A 17,939-nucleotide genomic window follows, 5' to 3' on the forward strand; every position below is an offset into this window, starting at 1 on the left:
CCTCCCGCGACTATCCTGTCACTGATCCTGATTACGACGACGGGTACTTTTTATTGATGCCCTGCTGATGCCAGTGATCCTTTCCAAAAGCGATTTGGCCGTCGGATACCGGACTTACTGCACCCTGAACTTTGAGGCCTACATCGTATGCCAGCCGGGGGCTTGCGTCCCCGAGGTACCCAGGTGGCAATTGAACAACAACGGCTGATAAGCCACCCCCTTTGCCCCTGATGTACTTTCGGTTTCATTTCTGCTCCTTGTTGAGAACGCCCAATTCCCGATCGGAGTTCCGATTCTGCTATCGCTGCCAGCCTTTTACAAGTGCTGTGTCCCTGTCTACTCGCAGTTCCGAGCCTGACACGACGAGGATCATTTGACTGGATTCTGCTATTCCAGTTTGGGCTCCTTACACGCCATGACGGGCAGAACAGCCAGAGGTTCGTCCCGAGGGGGGGGTCACCCAGTCCCAGACCATTGATCGCTTTACTCGACCGAGGGGATCCCCGGGCGGATCAAGTGGTGCCCTGGAAGAAGCTGGGGACGGTACTCCTGATGACGAGGAGCCGACCCTGAAAGACGTTATGGGTGCTATTGCGAGTGTCCGATCCACCATGGGCCAGCAATATGAAACCCTGGCAGCTAAGATAGATAGATACGGTGGCGATCGATGTCACCCTCATCAGAGCAGACCTTGGGAAAACCAACGAGCGTGTCAAATCTCTCGACCTCAAGACCGCTAGTTTGACCACGGATGTCTCGGACCTCCAGACCACGGTCCGCCATCTTCGGACTACTTGTGATCTGTTTGCTAATCGGCTGGAAGATTTTGAGGGCCGTGCCAGGCGCAATAACGTTCGCATTGTGGGTGTCCCGGAGAATTCTGCCGACATGCCTGTTGATATCCTGGTGGAGGACCTTGTGCTCAAGCATCTGATGCCGAATGGCATAAGTAAATTCTTCGCTTGGAGCGGGCCCACCGTGTCCCGGGTGGCAAGCCAAAGACGGGAGCCGCCCCGCGGCCCATAATTGCTAGACTCTTCAATTTTCGTGACAGAGACGCTATCCTGCAGGCTTCCCGAACCAGTGGGCCCACTAAATTTGAGAATGCTTCAATTGGTTTTTACCCGGACTTCACCCAGGCAGTGCAGAAGCAAAGGATGGGCTTTACGGGTGTGAAACGGCGCCTCAGGGACCTGGGACTGAAATATGCCATGCTCTTCCCGGCCCGTCTGCGAATCGAACATGCTGATCGTGCGCTTTTCTTCGACCGCCCTTTGGTGGTTAGTGACTGGTTGGACACTATCGACGCGACATGAAGGCCCGGAGGATACGAGAGGCGCTGAGGGAGGCGTGGAGGACCAGGAGCAGTGAGTCTACATCGGCGAACCAGGATCCGTTGCAGTGGCCTAGAGACTCTGTTTCAAGCATTGTGTGAATGCCCGAGGGTGGGGGGGGTGGGGGGGGGGGGTTCTGGGGATCTTCCTCCTCTGGGGACTTTTTCTCGCTTTTTGTAGGTTAGTTTAATGGGGCGACAGGCACACTGCAAGTTGGGGTGGCTCTTCGGTCTACCGCAGGGGTGCAGGGAGGGGGGTTTGAGTTTGTTGGGTTCACTGGGGGTGGTGGAGGGGCTCTTTTCTATTTGTTTGTTTCAAGGCTGCGCTTTGCTTTACATCTACTGTCATGGGACTGTTCCGGGATGGGGGGGGCGGTTGGTCTTCTTTCGGGATGGGGGGTAGGGGGCTTAGGGTGTTGAGCTGGAATGTTAACGGTCTTGGGGACAGGATTAAACGTGGGATTGTGCTGCAATACTTGAAGAGGTGTTCCCCGGATGTGGTCCTGCTCCAAGAGACCCATTTGGTGGGCAATACATGTCACGCATTGAATAGAAGAGGTTATCGTTTGGTGGCTCACTCCGGCTTCACTACGGGGTCGAGAGGGGCTGGTATACTGATCAGGAATTCCCTTCCCCTGGAGATAGATGGTACGGTGTTGGACGACAGGGGCCGCTATGCAGGCATTACGGGACGATGGGAAGGGAAATGGATTTCCATACTGTCGATATATGTTCCGCCTGGGCTGCAATCCACTACATTTGCCGATTTGGGTGAGGTGATTCTGGGTTTCCCTGATGGTTTGCTGGTGTTGGGTGGTGACTTTAACTCTGTGGTGAATGGTGAGAGTGATCGTAGTCCCCCCAGACTCCTCCCTGCATCACAGTTATGGTTGGGGAAATTCTTGGATGCCTTCGGGCTGGCCGATTGTTGGAGACAACTGCACCCTGGCCGACTCCAATATACTTTCCACTCGGGAGCCCATGGAAGTCTCTCGAGACTTGACTATATCCTCGTGCCGATGGTGCAGTTGTTCTCTGTGCGTGAAATTAAACACCTGGCTAGAGGGATCTCAGACCACTCCCCGATATGGCTCCACTTGGATATCTGTTTGGGGAATGGGGGCCGAATCGCCCCAATCAATCCATGGCACTTTCAGAATCCCATCATCAGATCTGAGGTAGTCAAATGCATGAATTTCTATTTTGCCGAAAATGAGGGATCGGTGTCTTCCCCGGTCTCCCTATGGGAGGCTTATAAGACTGTGATCCGCGGTCAGACTCTGTCCCTGGTTCCTGCTGAGAAGCGGCGTAACCGAGAAGAGGTGGTGAGTTTGGAGTCTGAGATTACTGAGTTGGAGGAACGGTTGGAGACTGGGGTTACGCCTGAGATATTGCATCTTTTGGCTCTTAAGCAATTTGATTACAGGGCTTTGGTGACTGCCTCGGCTGAGGCGATGCATCGTATGCAACAGGGGCGTTTATATGATGTGGGTGATAAAGCGGGGAAGTTGCTTGCTTGGCTGGATAGGCGTGATAGAATGAATCGTGTTGTGCCTGTGGTTGAGAGAGTTGATGGGACGAGAGTCGTGGACCCGGTTGGGATCGTTGAGGTGTTTGCCCAGCACTTTCGGGTCGTGTACGCGCCGGTTTCGGGCTTGCCGGAGGAGGACTCGCGCTTGCTACTTCGTGATCTTGAGTTGCCCGGTCTGTCGGAGTCGGACGGGGCGTAAATGGAGACTGATTTCTCCGTTGATGAGGTTGCGCTCGCTATTCGCTCTCTTCGTTCGGGGAAGGCTACGGGCCCTAACGGTATACCGGTTGAGCTGTACAAGCTCTGCCCAGATAAAATGGCGCCGTATTTGCTGCGTATGTTTGCGGCGTCGCGTGACCTTGGATCTCTTCCCAGAGACCAAAGGCTGGCCTCTATCGTGGTCATTCACAAAGACGGCAAACCCCGCGAGTGCTGCTCATCGTATCGCCCTATTTCACTTCTAAATGCCGAACCCAAGATATTGGCGAAAATACTGGCAAATCGACTGGCGACGGTGATTAGCGGACTGGTTCACCCGGATCAGTCCGGTTTTATCCCTCAGCGCAACACTGCCCTCAATCTTCGTCGTCTACATGGCGTCATAGCGAGGGCGGGGTCTCTTGGTGAACCGGCCATCTTGGTCTCTCTTGATGCCTCGATGGCCTTCGACACGGTCGAGTGGCCATATTTGTGGGGCACTCTCGCCAAATTTGGCTTTGGTCCGAAATTTATCGCATGGATCAAACTCCTGTACGAACAGCCGTTGGCGCAGGTGGTGGTTAATGGTAGAGCTTCGGAGCCCTTCGCTCTTGGGCGAGGCAGGGATGTCCTTTGTCTCCGCTGTTTGCACTTGCGCTTGAGCCTCTTGCCGCCTGGCTCAGATGGGAACCTTCCCTGAAGGGTATTCGGTGGTCCCCTGGCTTCGAGGACCGTGTATCATTGTATGCTGACGACATCTTGTTGTATTTGACGTCCCCTCGTAAGTCCCTGGGTGTCCTCTTTGATGTCCTGCGCTCCTTTGGACGTAACTCTGGGCTGGTTATTAATTGGTCCAAATCCTGTATCTTTCCGCTTATCGGTGATCCTCTTTCTTTGCCCCGAGTATGCCCAATCCCGGTTTGTACTGATGGCTTTAAGTACTTGGGGATTTATATTTCTCTCGACCCTGCATTACGGTATGACCGGAACTTGTTGCCTCCGCTCGCCCGGCTTCGGTCGGACGTCGCGGCTTGGTGTGGTCTGCCCCTCGCCCCCTTGGGACGGGCAGCTCTGTTTAAAATGATGTCTCTTCCCCGGTTCCTGTATGCTGTGCAGAATACCCTTGATTTAGTGCCGGCTGGCTACTTTCGCGAAATTGAGTGCCTTCAGAGGAAGCTAGTGTGGGCTGGCCGTCCCCGTATTGCGTTGGCTAAGCTCACGCTACCCTGGTACGATGGGGGCATTGCTTTACCTGATATACGACGGTATTAGTGGGCATCTCAACTGAGTGCCGTAAATCATGCTATGTATGGTCCGGTTCCGAATCCGGCTTTCGAAATGGACCGGTGGCTCTTGCCCGGGGGGGGGGACTACTACAGGGCATTTTATTCCCGGGGTGCTAGGAAGAATTTGACGGGACCCACTGGGGTGGCGGCGCGGGTATGGGGCAGCGCGACTGCGGCTACTGGATGGACGGATAGGCTGACCAGAGCGACCCCTCTGTTTGCCGCGGAGAGGCTGGGTGAACTATGGACTTCAAAAGGCTTTGATAGATGGGACCTCATCGGGATCAGTAAGTTGGGTGATCTCTGGGTTAGGGATAGAGTGAAGACCTTTGCCGAGCTACAGGAGGAATATGGTTTGACCGCTTCGGAATTTTTTCGATACCTTCAGGTTCGTCATGCCATTGGGTCGGTTTTTCCAGCCGGTTCTGACATCCCGGAGAGCTCCCCCCTGGAAGACAGGGTGCTGGACGGACATGTTCCAGACAGCACTATCTCCCTTATTTATAAGAAACTTATTAATACTCGATCGGACTTGCTTGTTCACCTACGTAGCACTTGGACTGAAGATGGGCTAGAATTGGATGACGAGGATTGGCAAGCCGCGATATCCTCTCCTAAAGAGGTAGCGATTCCGGCGCGTCTGCGACTCGTTCAGCTGAAAATTCTGCACCGGGTCTATGTCACGGGTCCCCGATTGATGCGTATGGGTTTCTCTGAGGATGGACTGTGTCGGCGGGGCTGTGGTATGCTTGCTACCTTCCTCCACATTGTGTGGGAGTGCCCGGTGGTTGTGTCTTTTTGGAATGGAATACATGCGGTGATGGGTGAGGTTACGAATGTTCAGCTGCTTCCTGAAGCCAGGCGCTGTTTACTGAATGTATGGGAACCGAGTGATTGTAATGTTGCTCAGACTCAATGGGTGACGCTGGGGAATATGGTTGCGAAAAGGGACATTGCACAATTGTGGGGCTCCCAGAGGGCTCCGTCTGTCTCCAGGTGGGAAGACAACATGGATTGGTGCATGTTCAGAGAGAAGATTGTTTATATCTCCCGTGGCAGGCCCAAAAAATGGGGTAGGATATGGGACCAATGGAACTCATTCCGCGGAGATATATGCGACCCCCCTTTCATTGACCCCCCTGAAGTGCCTTGTTCCCCTTGACTGTGCGTTTCGGCTCCTTCCTGTATTGTGTTATCGATAATTCTCTGGCTCTGGGTCCCCGTTCTCCCTCCCTCCCCCCTTTATTTGTTCTCCTGAGGACTATCCTGTCTTTACACAATGTCTTTGGACTGTCGCTCCCCGCATCATATGGAACAGACGAACGCAACTAGAGCATAGCCTTGTTTTTTCTCCTCTTCGTTTTTTCTCGTTTGGTTGTTTTAAAAATGAAACCTTTCCATATCCTGTCGTTCAGGAATTGATTGATATCGTGCACCATGGCTGCCGGACCCCTGGTTGTCGGCTTATGAGCTGTGTAATTTTAAGTTGATTTGTGATAGCCGGCCCAGTGGGTTGTAGGCGTATACTTGTTTTATATTTTTTGCTAATAAAGGTTTAAAAAAAAAAAAAAAAAAAAAGATTGCACTGCTGAGTCCAAGCAGAAACCGGTCTGTGCTGCTTGTGTTCGCACCGGAGGGCCCTGGGCCCCTGGTGCGGCAGCTCGGATTGGACTGTCCCTACTGGAACAGCACCAAGCCTGACCTGCAAATGGTGGCTGTCTGTTTAGCGCGGCATTCTGCGTATAAAAGGGCCAGGCAGTGACGTATTCCTGATCCTCTATCTACAGAGATCTACTTACAGTTGCGAATGTTGTCCCAGTCGGTTTCAGCAAAGAACTGGTGGCAGCAAAGGCCCTGGTAGTCCAGCCGCTCCTCCCGGCCGCACAGCAGGCCCTGCACCAGATCCAGGAACGCTTTGCTAACCTTCGGGTCCTCGGGAAACCTCAGGAACCTCTGGGGAGGGAAATGAAAACAAGAACATTTCAATGCGGGCAGAAGGTGACAACATGAGCGTGTGTGGTGCACGAGGCCAAGGGGCAGGCAGGGCTGGAAGGCACGCGCCGCTACAATTATCTCCCGTGGCTTCAATCCATTTGGGGATTGCTGCCACATTGCCACCTATTGGGGAATGAGCAACTACCCCAAACACAGAATCATTTGGGGTATTAAAATTCTTCTGTTGCTATGGAACGGCCTATGAACCTCGACATTTCGGATCGGGGGGGGGGGGGGGGAGGACTCTCCGGGGTGCTGGCTGCGGGCACGCGCTGCACGCAGAGTCCAAATGCTACCCCGGCACTGGGCCGCATGTACACGGTGCGTCCCACAACGTGGACAGGGCTTTGCTTCTGCATTTGATGCAGGACATTCCCAGTGTCGTCTGCTCCTATTCCCACTCGTGGATGTCTGGATCTAACAAAGTAGTAACGCCTCCCACAGAATGCGGAACATGCCCAGTGAGTGTTACTCGCCCACAGCAAGTATGCTCAGCAGTTTTCCTATCCTATTGAAACCAGGCAAGCATCTTCAGAATAAACTAAAACGTAAAACTAAAACCACGAATCAAAAATATTGGCTACGTGAACTCGAGGAACCCCCAGGCTATGTCAATCAATCAATCATGCGTTTGTTACGCGCGACCCGCAAGGGTCTCAAGGCGCTGGGAGGGGTGGAGGGTTAGCAGGCTCCAGTCCATCAAGGAAGGGTGTGGGGGCTGTGTTATTTGTGTAGCGGCATGTGCTAACAAAAACAGAAGTAGGTGCTGTTAAGGGGGCACGCACTGGACCCAGACCTATAATCGTGTTCCAGTCGTCACTGTTTAGTATAAACATTACACTATAAGTCGGACCTGGATTTAGAGGGGTGTAACAAGGAGAGCGCGCGCGCCGGGTAAAGTTGCTCGCTGACCTGACGCTTTCTCCTAACAATAGTTTCCATCCTTTACCACACGGTGGCGGCATTCTCACACGATAGAAACACAGCAGAGCCAAATTAAAAGCCTTTTGTAATTAAAAGTCAAATTTTTAACAAAACTAAGGGGCCTCTGAGGCCAGGTACAGCCCCTTTACCTGGAAGTTCATGATGTTGTTGAAGGTCTTGGTCGAGGTCCCCTCGGTGAAAGGCGTTTTTCCATAAATCATTTCATAAGCAATGACCCCCAACGACCACCAGTCACACTCCGGCCCGTAAGCAGCTTTCCCATCGCCATTGACCACCGTCAGCACTTCGGGGGCGATGTAATCCGGGGTGCCAACCGGCCGGCAGGAGGCCACCTGCAGGAAAGGGAGATTCACGGCCTTAGACACAGAACAAAGAGAGCAACCAAACCCACAACTTATCTCAGAGCTGTTCGACATGCAGCCCTTTGGCGCTAGAAATCACTGGGCCATTCAAGAGTGCAGGATCCAGAGAGCTTTCACCCTGTCAGGGTAGTGAGCGAACACGTATTTGAGGTTTTTATATAGCGCTAGCTAGACCCGTGGGTATCGGAGCGCTTTACAAGATATGCGAAGATCAAAGAAAAACATGCACTACAGCATTGGAAGTAGTCAACAGTCAAAGCAGCAGTTTTTTTAGCAGTTTCAAAAACTTTATTCGACAGCATGTCATAAAAGCAAAACATACATCCCATCACAAACATTATAAATACTACATGACAAATACAATGTTTAAAAAGTTATTAAATCTAGATTGCTGTCGTTTACAGAATAAAAAATGTAAGAAAATCAGCTAGGATAATACATAAAATGAAGACCATTCTTACGTTTTTAAATGTCTTAGAGTTCTTTAGCTAGCTTCTAGAGACTGTAAAGTGCAAGTGCGTATGATCCAAGCCCATCTTAAAAATTTAGCTACAGCAATCGCTATACAGGGTGAACAGTCTGACTCTAGTATCCTTATAGCCTCAATATACCTCCGGGTGCCCAAGTTGGTGCATGTTGGTTTTAGCCACTTACGACGAGGGCTTATATAAAGGGGGCATACGAACAATATATGGGCTATGTTCTCAGTCAAACCTTTACAGTTGTGACATTTATCATCCCGGGTTACTGACCATTTATAGGTGAAAGCTTTTACAGGGAGGGTTCCAATTCTAAACTGGAAATATAATTTACGGTCAAACGGACCCTCTATGATATCCCAATAAGCCTCACAAAGTGGACGGGGTTTAAATTCAAGGAAGCGGCCTGTTAGATTAGTATTTACACTATTGCTATGAGAGGACATCTAGATCATTTCCCAATACTTTTTTTCAGATTTGTTTTTGATGGAAACCTTGAAATGTCTGTGTTTTCCCATAGGTGGCCAAGTTCCAGCTTTGTTAATAAAACCCTTATCTCTTTAAGCCATGGGATAGAATGAAAACGATCTGCCCTAATAATATCCTTTAGTGCATGGGCATAATGGGCTAATTCTGGAGTTGTCCAGATTCGTCTCCAATATAATAGAGGCCGTAACCATGCTATGTCCTCAATATTTTGCCTGCCAAGATCATATAAGAGCGAAACAGTGGGAGTACTTTGGGGGACCCCAACTAAACAGCGTAGAAATTTATTCTCCGCCTTTGTTAGTTGGTTCAAATGATTAAATCCCCAAAGTTCTGAGCCATACAAAGTGGCACTTATAACCTTCATATTGTAGATCTATAAGGCAGGTGTGTTTGGCTTGGTAAAAGAAGCTTTATGCTTCGTGGATAAGGCACCCACAAGCTGGTGAAATTTTAAAATGGCCATATCAGTGTGACTTTTCCAGCCCATATTACTATGGAGAGATATTCCTAAATACGTAAATGCCTCTACCTGCTCTAATGGAGTTCCGTTTAGATACATTTTACCTTTGAAGGTTTTCCGCTGGTTTAGGGACATGAACTTGGTTTTTGATGTGTTTAGCTCAAGTCCACGCAGTTGGCAAAACTCTCCAAAAGCATTCACAGCCTTCTGGAGCCCACTTGGGGTCCGGGAAACAATCAACGTATCGTCCGCGAACATGAGGACAGGTACGCGGGCCCCAGCTAGAACAGGAGCATCAGTGGGGGAACGGCTAAGATGATCCACTATGCCGTTGATATATAATGAAAACAGCGTGGGGGCCAAAACACACACCTGCCGAACACCACCCCGCCCATTTTAGTCACGGGTCTATTTAGTTTCCGCCTCACTCCGCCTGCCAAACTCGAGCTGTCCTGTGGCAGAGGACGGGCTCGCTGGCGGCACGCAATATTTTTAAAATATAATTACTCACTCTCTTCTAGGCTGATTACAAGCCTCTGGACACTGATCTCCGCTGAGTAATAGCGGCGAAACTCTTCTTGTTTATTTTAATCATCCCGCCCTACCCGCCCTGTTGACCCCGCCCATTTTGGTCACGGGTCTATTTAGTTTCCGCCTCACTCCGCCTGCCAAACTCGAGCTGTCCTGTGGCAGAGGACGGGCTCGCTGGCGGCACGCGATATTTTTAAAATATAATTACTCACTCTTCTAGGCTGATTACAAGCCTCTGGACACTGATCTCCGCTGAGTAATAGCGGCGAAACTCTTCTTTTTTATTTTAATCATCCCGCCCTACCCGCCCTGTTGACCCCGCCCATTTTGGTCACGGGTCTATTTAGTTTCCGCCTCACTCCGCCTGCCAAACTCGAGCTGTCCTGTGGCAGAGGACGGGCTCGCTGGCGGCACGCGATATTTTTTAAATATAATTACTCACTCTCTTCTAGGCTGATTACAAGCCTCTGGACACTGATCTCCGCTGAGTAATAGCGGCGAAACTCTTCTTGTTTATTTTAATCATCCCGCCCTACCCGCCCTGTTGACCCCGCCCATTCTGGTCACGGGTCTATTTATACGGACCTCATGTGTCAGCGCAGCGGACTAGCGCAGCGGGCGCGACGGAGGTGCGCCGGAGTTGCGCCTGAGTTAAGCCCGTCTGCGGCTGGCCGGGGCTAGGGGCATGTCATTCTGCTCCTCTTACTACCTATTCCCCGGCTAGCTTGAAACTCCTACAAGGTGAGTGGCCACTTCCACCTGTCATTAGTAGTAATATATCAACCCTTGGTCTCACCCCTTCTGTTCCTATGTTCTGCCCTTCCCCGCCTTCCCCCCCCTCCTCTTTGCCTCTTTGTCCTTTATTTTGTTAAACACTAGGTCAGCGGTGAAACATCACCAGGCCTATTTATTTTGCTGGACACCCAGAAGCCAGATATATTGTGTTTAACGGAGACGTGGTTTGGTGACTCGTCACTCCCCGCTCTCTTGGCGGCTCTTCCTCTTACCTATGTGGCTCTTCGAGCAGACCGCCCTGTAGGGAAAAAAGGAGGCGGTGTGGCGCTTATCGCCAAAACCGAGTACAACTTCCGGTTACTTCCATCTGTCTTTATTGACTCCGTTGAGTATCTGGTAGCTCGCTCTGACACCTTTTCCCCTCCTTTGATTTGTTTACTTACATATCGCCCCCCTCAGAATACCCCTCACTTCACTACAGCCTTCCAGGACCTAGTGGCCACGCTGACGGTTAATCATGCTTCCCTCCTTATATTGGGGGACTTTAACTACTGGCCTAATGACCCGTCTGAATGTCAGGCTTCGAAACAATTCACTGACCTGCTCCAGTCACTAAATTTTATTTCCCGTGTTCATGTTCCCACACATACTGGTGGACACGTGCTTGACCAAGTTTGGTCTCTTAACTATCCTATCTCCTCTGTAGCAGTGTCTCCTTGTCCTTGGTCCGATCACGCCATCATTTTTTTTACCCTCCGTCTTAGCTTACCAGCCAGGATTCCGCGGGAAAAAAACTTCTGGGCCAGGAATTGGAACCGGGTCGATCTGATCTCGTTATCATCTTCCCTCCTAGCCACTGCGCCTGACTTAGATGGCTTATCTTCGTCAGCACAAGCCACTGGGATTGATACCTGGCTTACGGAAGGCTGCGACTCAGCGGCCCCCCTACGCCGGATCTCAATTAAAAGACCTAAGGAGGCGAACCGATGGTTTGACACCAACCTAAAAGATAAGAAATCGTCCCTTCGGCACGCTGAAAGACTCTGGAGAAGGGATTACTGCCCCCATCTGAAAATTTGCTACTTAACATTACGGCAGGACTATAAGAAAGCTATCATAGAAACCAAAACCACCTACTTCTCATCTAAAATCTTAGCAGTAGAGAAGCAACCACGAGAAATTTTCTCGACAGTTAAGGAGTTAGCTTTCTCAGACAGGAGTACATCTAAACCCCTTCCCACTCAAACCCTCTGTGACTCATTAAATGCTTATTTTATTGATAAAGTTCTTAACATTAAAAATAACATTCCCCCTCCCTCCGCCTCTTATGTTGACCCCTGCCCACCAGCCCTGCCGCTTAGCCTAACATCAATTCCGCCTATCACGGAAACAGGGTTCCGGGAAATCTTACTAAAAGTTAAGTCAGGCTCACCTGCTGACCCCTGCCCGGCTCGTATCCTGCAGCATATTTTCTCGGTCTGCACACAGCCCCCGATCACCTTTCTGAATAGTTCCCTCTCACAGGGAATCGTGACCCCGGCCCTTAAAGTAGCTACCATTGTGCCCATCTTGAAAAAACCAGGGGCCGACTCATCTATTTCTTCTAACTATCGGCCCATCTCTTTATTGCCACACTTGGGCAAGGTACTTGAGCGCCATGTTGCCGCGGTGCTTAGCACCCATGTTGAGGCTACGGGAGGCTTGGCATCCTGCCAGGCTGGCTTCCGCCCCAGACACTCTACCGAGTCTGTGGTGGTGTCGGTCCTAAACACCCTCAGGGAGGGTCTGGACCAAAATAAACATCAAGCCCTAGTGCTCCTCGACCTCTCCGCCGCTTTCGATACGGTGGACCATTCCATCTTGCTTTCACGTATCGGAGCGGCGGGAATCGGGGGGTCAGCACTAGTGTGGCTCTCGTCCTTCCTGCGGGATTGCACACAGGCGGTCCGGCTGGGAGAGTTCATGGCAGACCCTCTGAAGATCACCTGTGGTGTACCCCAAGGTTCCTCTCTTTCTCCTTTATTGTTTAATCTCTATATCTATCCTCTTATCTTTGCACTTCAGCAGCTGGAGGTCGCCGTGTATAACTATGCGGATGACCTCCAGCTGGTCTTTGACCTCTCTTCCTCCCCTCACGCTATCTCCAATTTTCAGTCTATTATGATTTTTATCAGGGACTGGATGAGCCACAATCGTTTGAAGCTCAATCCGGATAAAACAGAGCTGGTGCTTACTGGTGGCTCCTCCAGTCCCTGGAATTCTTCCTTTTGGCCCCTCACTCTTGCCCCCCCCCCCCCTTCCTTCTTCTACGGTCAAAACATTGGGTATAAAAATGAATAACCAGCTCACTCTTCATTCACAGGTTGGTGCTGTTGTTTCTTCTTGTTTTCTTATGCTTCGAACTATTCGTATTGTTTCCCGTTTCTTTTCCCCTTTGGCACTTAAACTCATTATGTCTGCCTTGGTCATCTCCCGGCTAGACTATGCCAATGCCCTTTACAACGGCATTCCGGCATACAGCCTACGCAAACTCCAGCTTGTGCAGAACCAAGCAGCCCGGCTGGTGTATGGCCTTCCCCGGTTCCATCATTCTACACCTTTGTTGAAGGAACTGCACTGGCTGCCTGTCCGGCAACGATCGCTTTTTAAGATGGGGTGCATGGTCTTTCAGGCACGACAGGGAACGGCCCCGGTTTTCATTTCTTCCCTTCTAACCAACTACGTCCCCGTCAGACATCTTCGTTCGTCTGATCGGTCCCTATTGCAAGTCCCTCGTTTCACCAGGAAAAAATGGGGAGGTTCCAACTTCTCCTTCCTAGCTCCGGTATTCTGGAATTCCCTGCCTGACCACCTTCGAGCCTTAAAACAATATTCCCTTTTCCGCAAGGGTCTGAAAACTTTTTTGTTTGCTCAGGCCTTTCCACACTAAATGGCCCTTCTCTGTTTTTATTGCAAGCCGTTAAAAGCGCCAAGAAACCGTAACGGTGTACGATGCGCTATATAAGCTTTTTAAATTCAAATTCAACACCACGCTCGACAGGGAATGAGTCGGTCACCTCGCCCTGTGCCCCCCATCTGATTCTGGCGTAGTTGTTCTCAAGCAGGCGGACGAGAAGAGTCAATAGTTGGAGATATCCCTGCTTCAGCGAGGACCCTCCAAAGTTTGGAGCGGGGGACTAAATCGAAGCCGATTTCAGGTCTACAAAGACCGCATAGAGTGTCCCATTGGTTAAGGCCACATTCCTCCAATAGAGTGCTATAAAGTAAAAAAAACCTGGTCAATTGAACTAGTGCAAGGGCGAAAGCCAGCTTGATATGGGGACAAAATATTGTGTTCTTCTATCCATATTTGTAATTTATTTTGCACTAAACAACCTTTACGTTTTTGGGCTGAGTCTATAAGACTAATAGGTCTATAATTGCTCGGTAGAGATTTGTCACCTTTTTTAAAAAACGGAATCATTTCAGCGCCTTTCCATGAAGATGGAATTGGCACACCCCTAGCCACAGAGTTAGCTAAAAACTCGAAGTACTGGCACCAAGACGATCTATCACTTAAAAACACGTCTGCTGGGATGCAGTCCATGCCTGGAGCTCTTCTCCCAGTCACGCAGTCTAACCTATGCTAACATCTTTAGTTGTAAAGAGCTGACTTTGGTAAAAAATAGTTGGGGGAAGCGGACACTCTTCTTCAACTGGGTTGCGAGCATATTGAGGTCTAAAAAAAGTCTACCCATTGTTGTTTGGCAACATTATTTTGTGGGGGTTCAGCTACACCTCCTCTATCCCACTTAATAATGGCCCAACATTGTTTTGAGCCCTTTGCTTCACAGGCTGATTTCAGATCACGCCACGGATCCTCATCCCACTGTTTTTTTGCTACTTTCTGAACTTGCCTATATGTCTCCCTTGCCTCTCTCACTCCTAAAGGATTCCTAGATCTTATATCAGTGCTCAGGTTTTGGCGGGCTAATTTACAAGCATTGTTATACCACCCCACCTGGGGTTGTTTTTTATTTCCCTTGTGTGGTTTTATAGTCTTCCTAAAGATCAATTGGAGTTTTGTAAAAAAGTGGACATGTGCCTCAAGCATTATTTGGGGAAAATCATGCTTACTAATGTGAGGGTTTAGATTACCCACTTCTTCAACAACCATTTTTTTAAGGATCTCCAATTTCTCAGGGTTCTCAATGAATCTGCCCCATTTGATGTGGAGCATGTTATTAGAGGCAACAATATCTAAAGTAACTATCCCTCGCCTCGGGGTCAATTCTCTAGTCCCCTTATAAGTTTGAAATACCATACAAAGTGGATTATGATCACTTTCCATCCTAGATTTAACAATCATGTCTATCAGACAGTGCCATCTTCTTATATCCACCAGAAAGTAATCGATACGACTGGAATACCTGCCATTATCAAAGGTATTTTCTCCCTGGCGGTCAGACGAGGTTCGCCCATTTGCTGCTCTGAGCCCTCTCGCTAAGCATAAGGCCTTAAGTTGTATGGCTACGGCTGACCATCTTATTACGGCAGGTATTTCAAGCTGAGGGACGCCCCATTTACTGTCCTCATCAGCAGCAAGAAACTGATCCTCTTGTCCAAGAGGTTCAAAGGTTGTATTAAAATCTCCACCTACAATGATAGATAGCTGTATTGGGAGGGCCTCAAGCTGGTGATCAAGAGCAGAGATTACCTCGGATGTTTGTCCTCCTACCGTCCCCCTTGCATAGATGTTGTGAATAGCCACCCCTTGACCATTTGGCCATATGATTTTAACTGACAAAATGTCCTTCGATGGGGAACTAATTTGTTGCACCCTACAACATAAGGATTGGCGGACCCAAATTATCAAACCCCCTGTTGATCGACCTTTAGATTTCTTGGTAGCGAAGCCTCAAAATTAAGGAACCCCAAGCGAAAAACTGCAACTATCGACCGGGATTCCTGAAAAAGGATGATGTCATACTGATCGATGAACCTACACCGTTCTGGAGATGTTATTTTATTGCCAATTCCAGCGAGGTTCCATGAGAGGAAAGCCAGTCCTTCCTCACCTTGTGAAATGCACGATTAATCCTGCGAAATTTTATCTCCTAGGGTCCCGCCCTCAATCACTGGTTGATGTTCAATGCTAGTGGTCATGTGGCAGTGCATCTCTGGAGAAAACCCATCTGTTCCATGGTAATCACGTTCCCCAGTTGGGCTTAGGCAAGTTTCTTGTCCAAGATCCCTGAACTCTAAGGGCAGCCCTATAAGGCAGGATCTTTCCAATGAGGTTATTTGAGGTGTAGGGGCCTTATTGGTTTGTTCCTTTCCCTGATCATTAGGACCATGCATTCTACCAAGCTCTACTACTTCCATAGCCACAGTTCTTTCTGCACTCTGGAGTCAATCACATTCGTTCAAGTCAGTCAAAACCCCAAACCGATTTTTAAAACTAATACCTCCGTCCCTAGTTTGAACACCCCTCCCCAATGTACTTAACACAGGCAACCGTTTCGGCCACGGTCTGCTGAAGCTCGCTACACTCCATCTCCTGTTGTAGAAAAATTCGAGCGTCAATGGGATCATGGCAGAGTCCCTTTGTTGTGGGGGAAATAAATGTGTCAATACGATAGGGAGTACCTCAGGACTTAAGAAGTTCAAGGCTATGCAGTTTCCCTTGAATTTTTTCGGCTGGTCCCCAAGCCAGGATACCCTTCTAGCCATAATAATTTCCCCTGCTAGCTGCTGTTTGCCCCAGGGAGATATCCTCATATTTTTCGTCAGCCAATGCAGCGCTTTGTCAATCAAGGAGGCTGTTGTTTCCACCTGACCAGGGGCCAAAGGTGGGGCGTTTGCCAAGACTAAAACTAGAGGAGAAGCTTCCACAACAAATTGAAATGGATCGCGCTCTCGGCGTAGTTCTGTGGATATTGTTTGAGGATCACTTGTTGTTACAGCCTGGCAATCATTACCTGATGGGGGCTGGGTGGGGGGAGGGTTCCGTACAACATTCTTACTGCCACCTACCCCACTCCCAGGGGGAACCTCCTGGGTATCACAATTACTGGATACTAGGGCTGATAAGCTGCCCACTTCCTCCACTGACTTATTAAGGAGTCCTCCTAATCTATTAATCTCTGCGGTAAGCTGATCAATTTTAGCCACAAGGGGTTTTATAATACCCTAATACCCTTGATCTTCAAATCAATCATACTTACTAATTTTTTAATTTGCTCGTCCTCCAATTTAACAGTATCACCTTTCACCCTGATATCATCATTCTTATCTGGGTTTTTGGGTGGAGAAACAACTCTTTTTCTAACAGAACGTGGCTCCCCCCGTTTGGTCTGAGCTTTCCTACATGCTCTGACCACTCTAGGCACAGGTGTCGGTGGATGCCGTACCGTAGTATCTGAGGACACTTCTAGGTCAACTGTGGGGGGAATGTTTAGCTCCGGCATATCACTAACAGAGATGTCAAAGTTATTGGTATCACTGCTATCATCCTGCACCAGTTGAACTAGTGTAGGTTGCGCAGTGGGTGGTGTAGGGGAACAACTTATCCCTAGTGACTGCCGCCTCTCACTATTAATTTTACTCACGACCTTCACTAGATAGTTATCCAAGGTGTTAGGCACCAAGGGAGCCTTTTGTTTAGACATACTCAGCAATAATAATTAAAGGAACCAAACTAAAACCATTCAAAATTGAACATAATAAAACAAACCACCTGTGATAGGCACTAAGTTTTTGACATAACCACAGTATACAAATTTAAATGATTTATGGTCTCACTGTATAAAGGTCGCAGAAGTCCAACAGCATATATGAATCAGGGTCCTGGCCCAGCCCAGTCCCAGACTGTCCCAGACTGTCCCAGACTGTCCCAGACTGTCCCAGACTGTCCCAGACTGTCCCAGACTGTCCCAGACTGTCCGCCCTTTGTCCGGGGCCCGCCTGCGCGCGTCCCGGGGAATTGATAAGAATATAAGGACCTCCCGGGGGGGGCGTGTCCAATGATGGAAGAGGCAGCAGGTGTGTGGCGCTATGCCTGCTGGGCCTCGCAGTCACTCAATGTCAAGATACACTGCCCCACAGTTCCGTGGACAGCTCCCGCGAAGCGGGGGCCGTGAAAGGTGACAGCAGATGCCCTTGGAATCCTCGTAGTCAGGAGCAGGGTTGAAGCGGCAAAGTAACACTCAGTAGCGGCACCCGTAGAGCGGAGGCCGTGCTGCGATGATGTAGAGCCAAGGGGGGGCGTGTCCAATGATGGAAGAGGCAGCAGGTGTGTGGCGCTATGCCTGCTGGGCCTCGCAGTCCTTCAATGTCAAGATACACTGCCCCACAGTTCCGTGAACAGCTCCCGCGAAGCGGGGGCCGTGAAAGATGACAACAGATGCCCTTGGAATCCTCGTTGTCAGGAGCAGGGTTGAAGCGGCAAAGTAACACTCAGTAGCGGCACCCGTAGAGCGGAGGCCGTGCTGCGATGATGTAGAGCCAGGGGGGGGGCGTGTCCAATGATGGAAGAGGCAGCAGGTGTGTGGCGCTATGCCTGCTGGGTCTCGCAGTCCTTCAATGTCAAGATACACTGCCCCACAGTTCCGTGA

The 17,939-nt window shown here is 49.8% G+C and overlaps 1 protein-coding gene across 4 annotated transcripts in view; it reads right to left on the reverse strand.

The window, feature by feature from the left end:
* CIT (citron rho-interacting serine/threonine kinase) overlaps window positions 1-17,939 on the reverse strand; it is a 1,315,032-nt gene that overhangs the window by 1,219,015 nt on the left and 78,078 nt on the right. For all 4 annotated transcript variants that reach the window (XM_078667654.1, XM_078667653.1, XM_078667652.1 and 1 more), the window contains exons 8-9: window positions 7,417-7,620; window positions 6,148-6,301 (exon numbers count right to left, since the gene is read on the reverse strand). In XM_078667654.1, coding sequence (XP_078523780.1) covers window positions 6,148-6,301; window positions 7,417-7,620 — 358 coding nt within the window. The remainder of the gene's footprint in view (window positions 1-6,147; window positions 6,302-7,416; window positions 7,621-17,939) is intronic.

Source organism: Lissotriton helveticus, chromosome 11, assembly GCF_964261635.1.
Source record: "Lissotriton helveticus chromosome 11, aLisHel1.1, whole genome shotgun sequence".
Classification (NCBI taxonomy): Eukaryota; Metazoa; Chordata; class Amphibia; order Caudata; family Salamandridae; genus Lissotriton; species Lissotriton helveticus.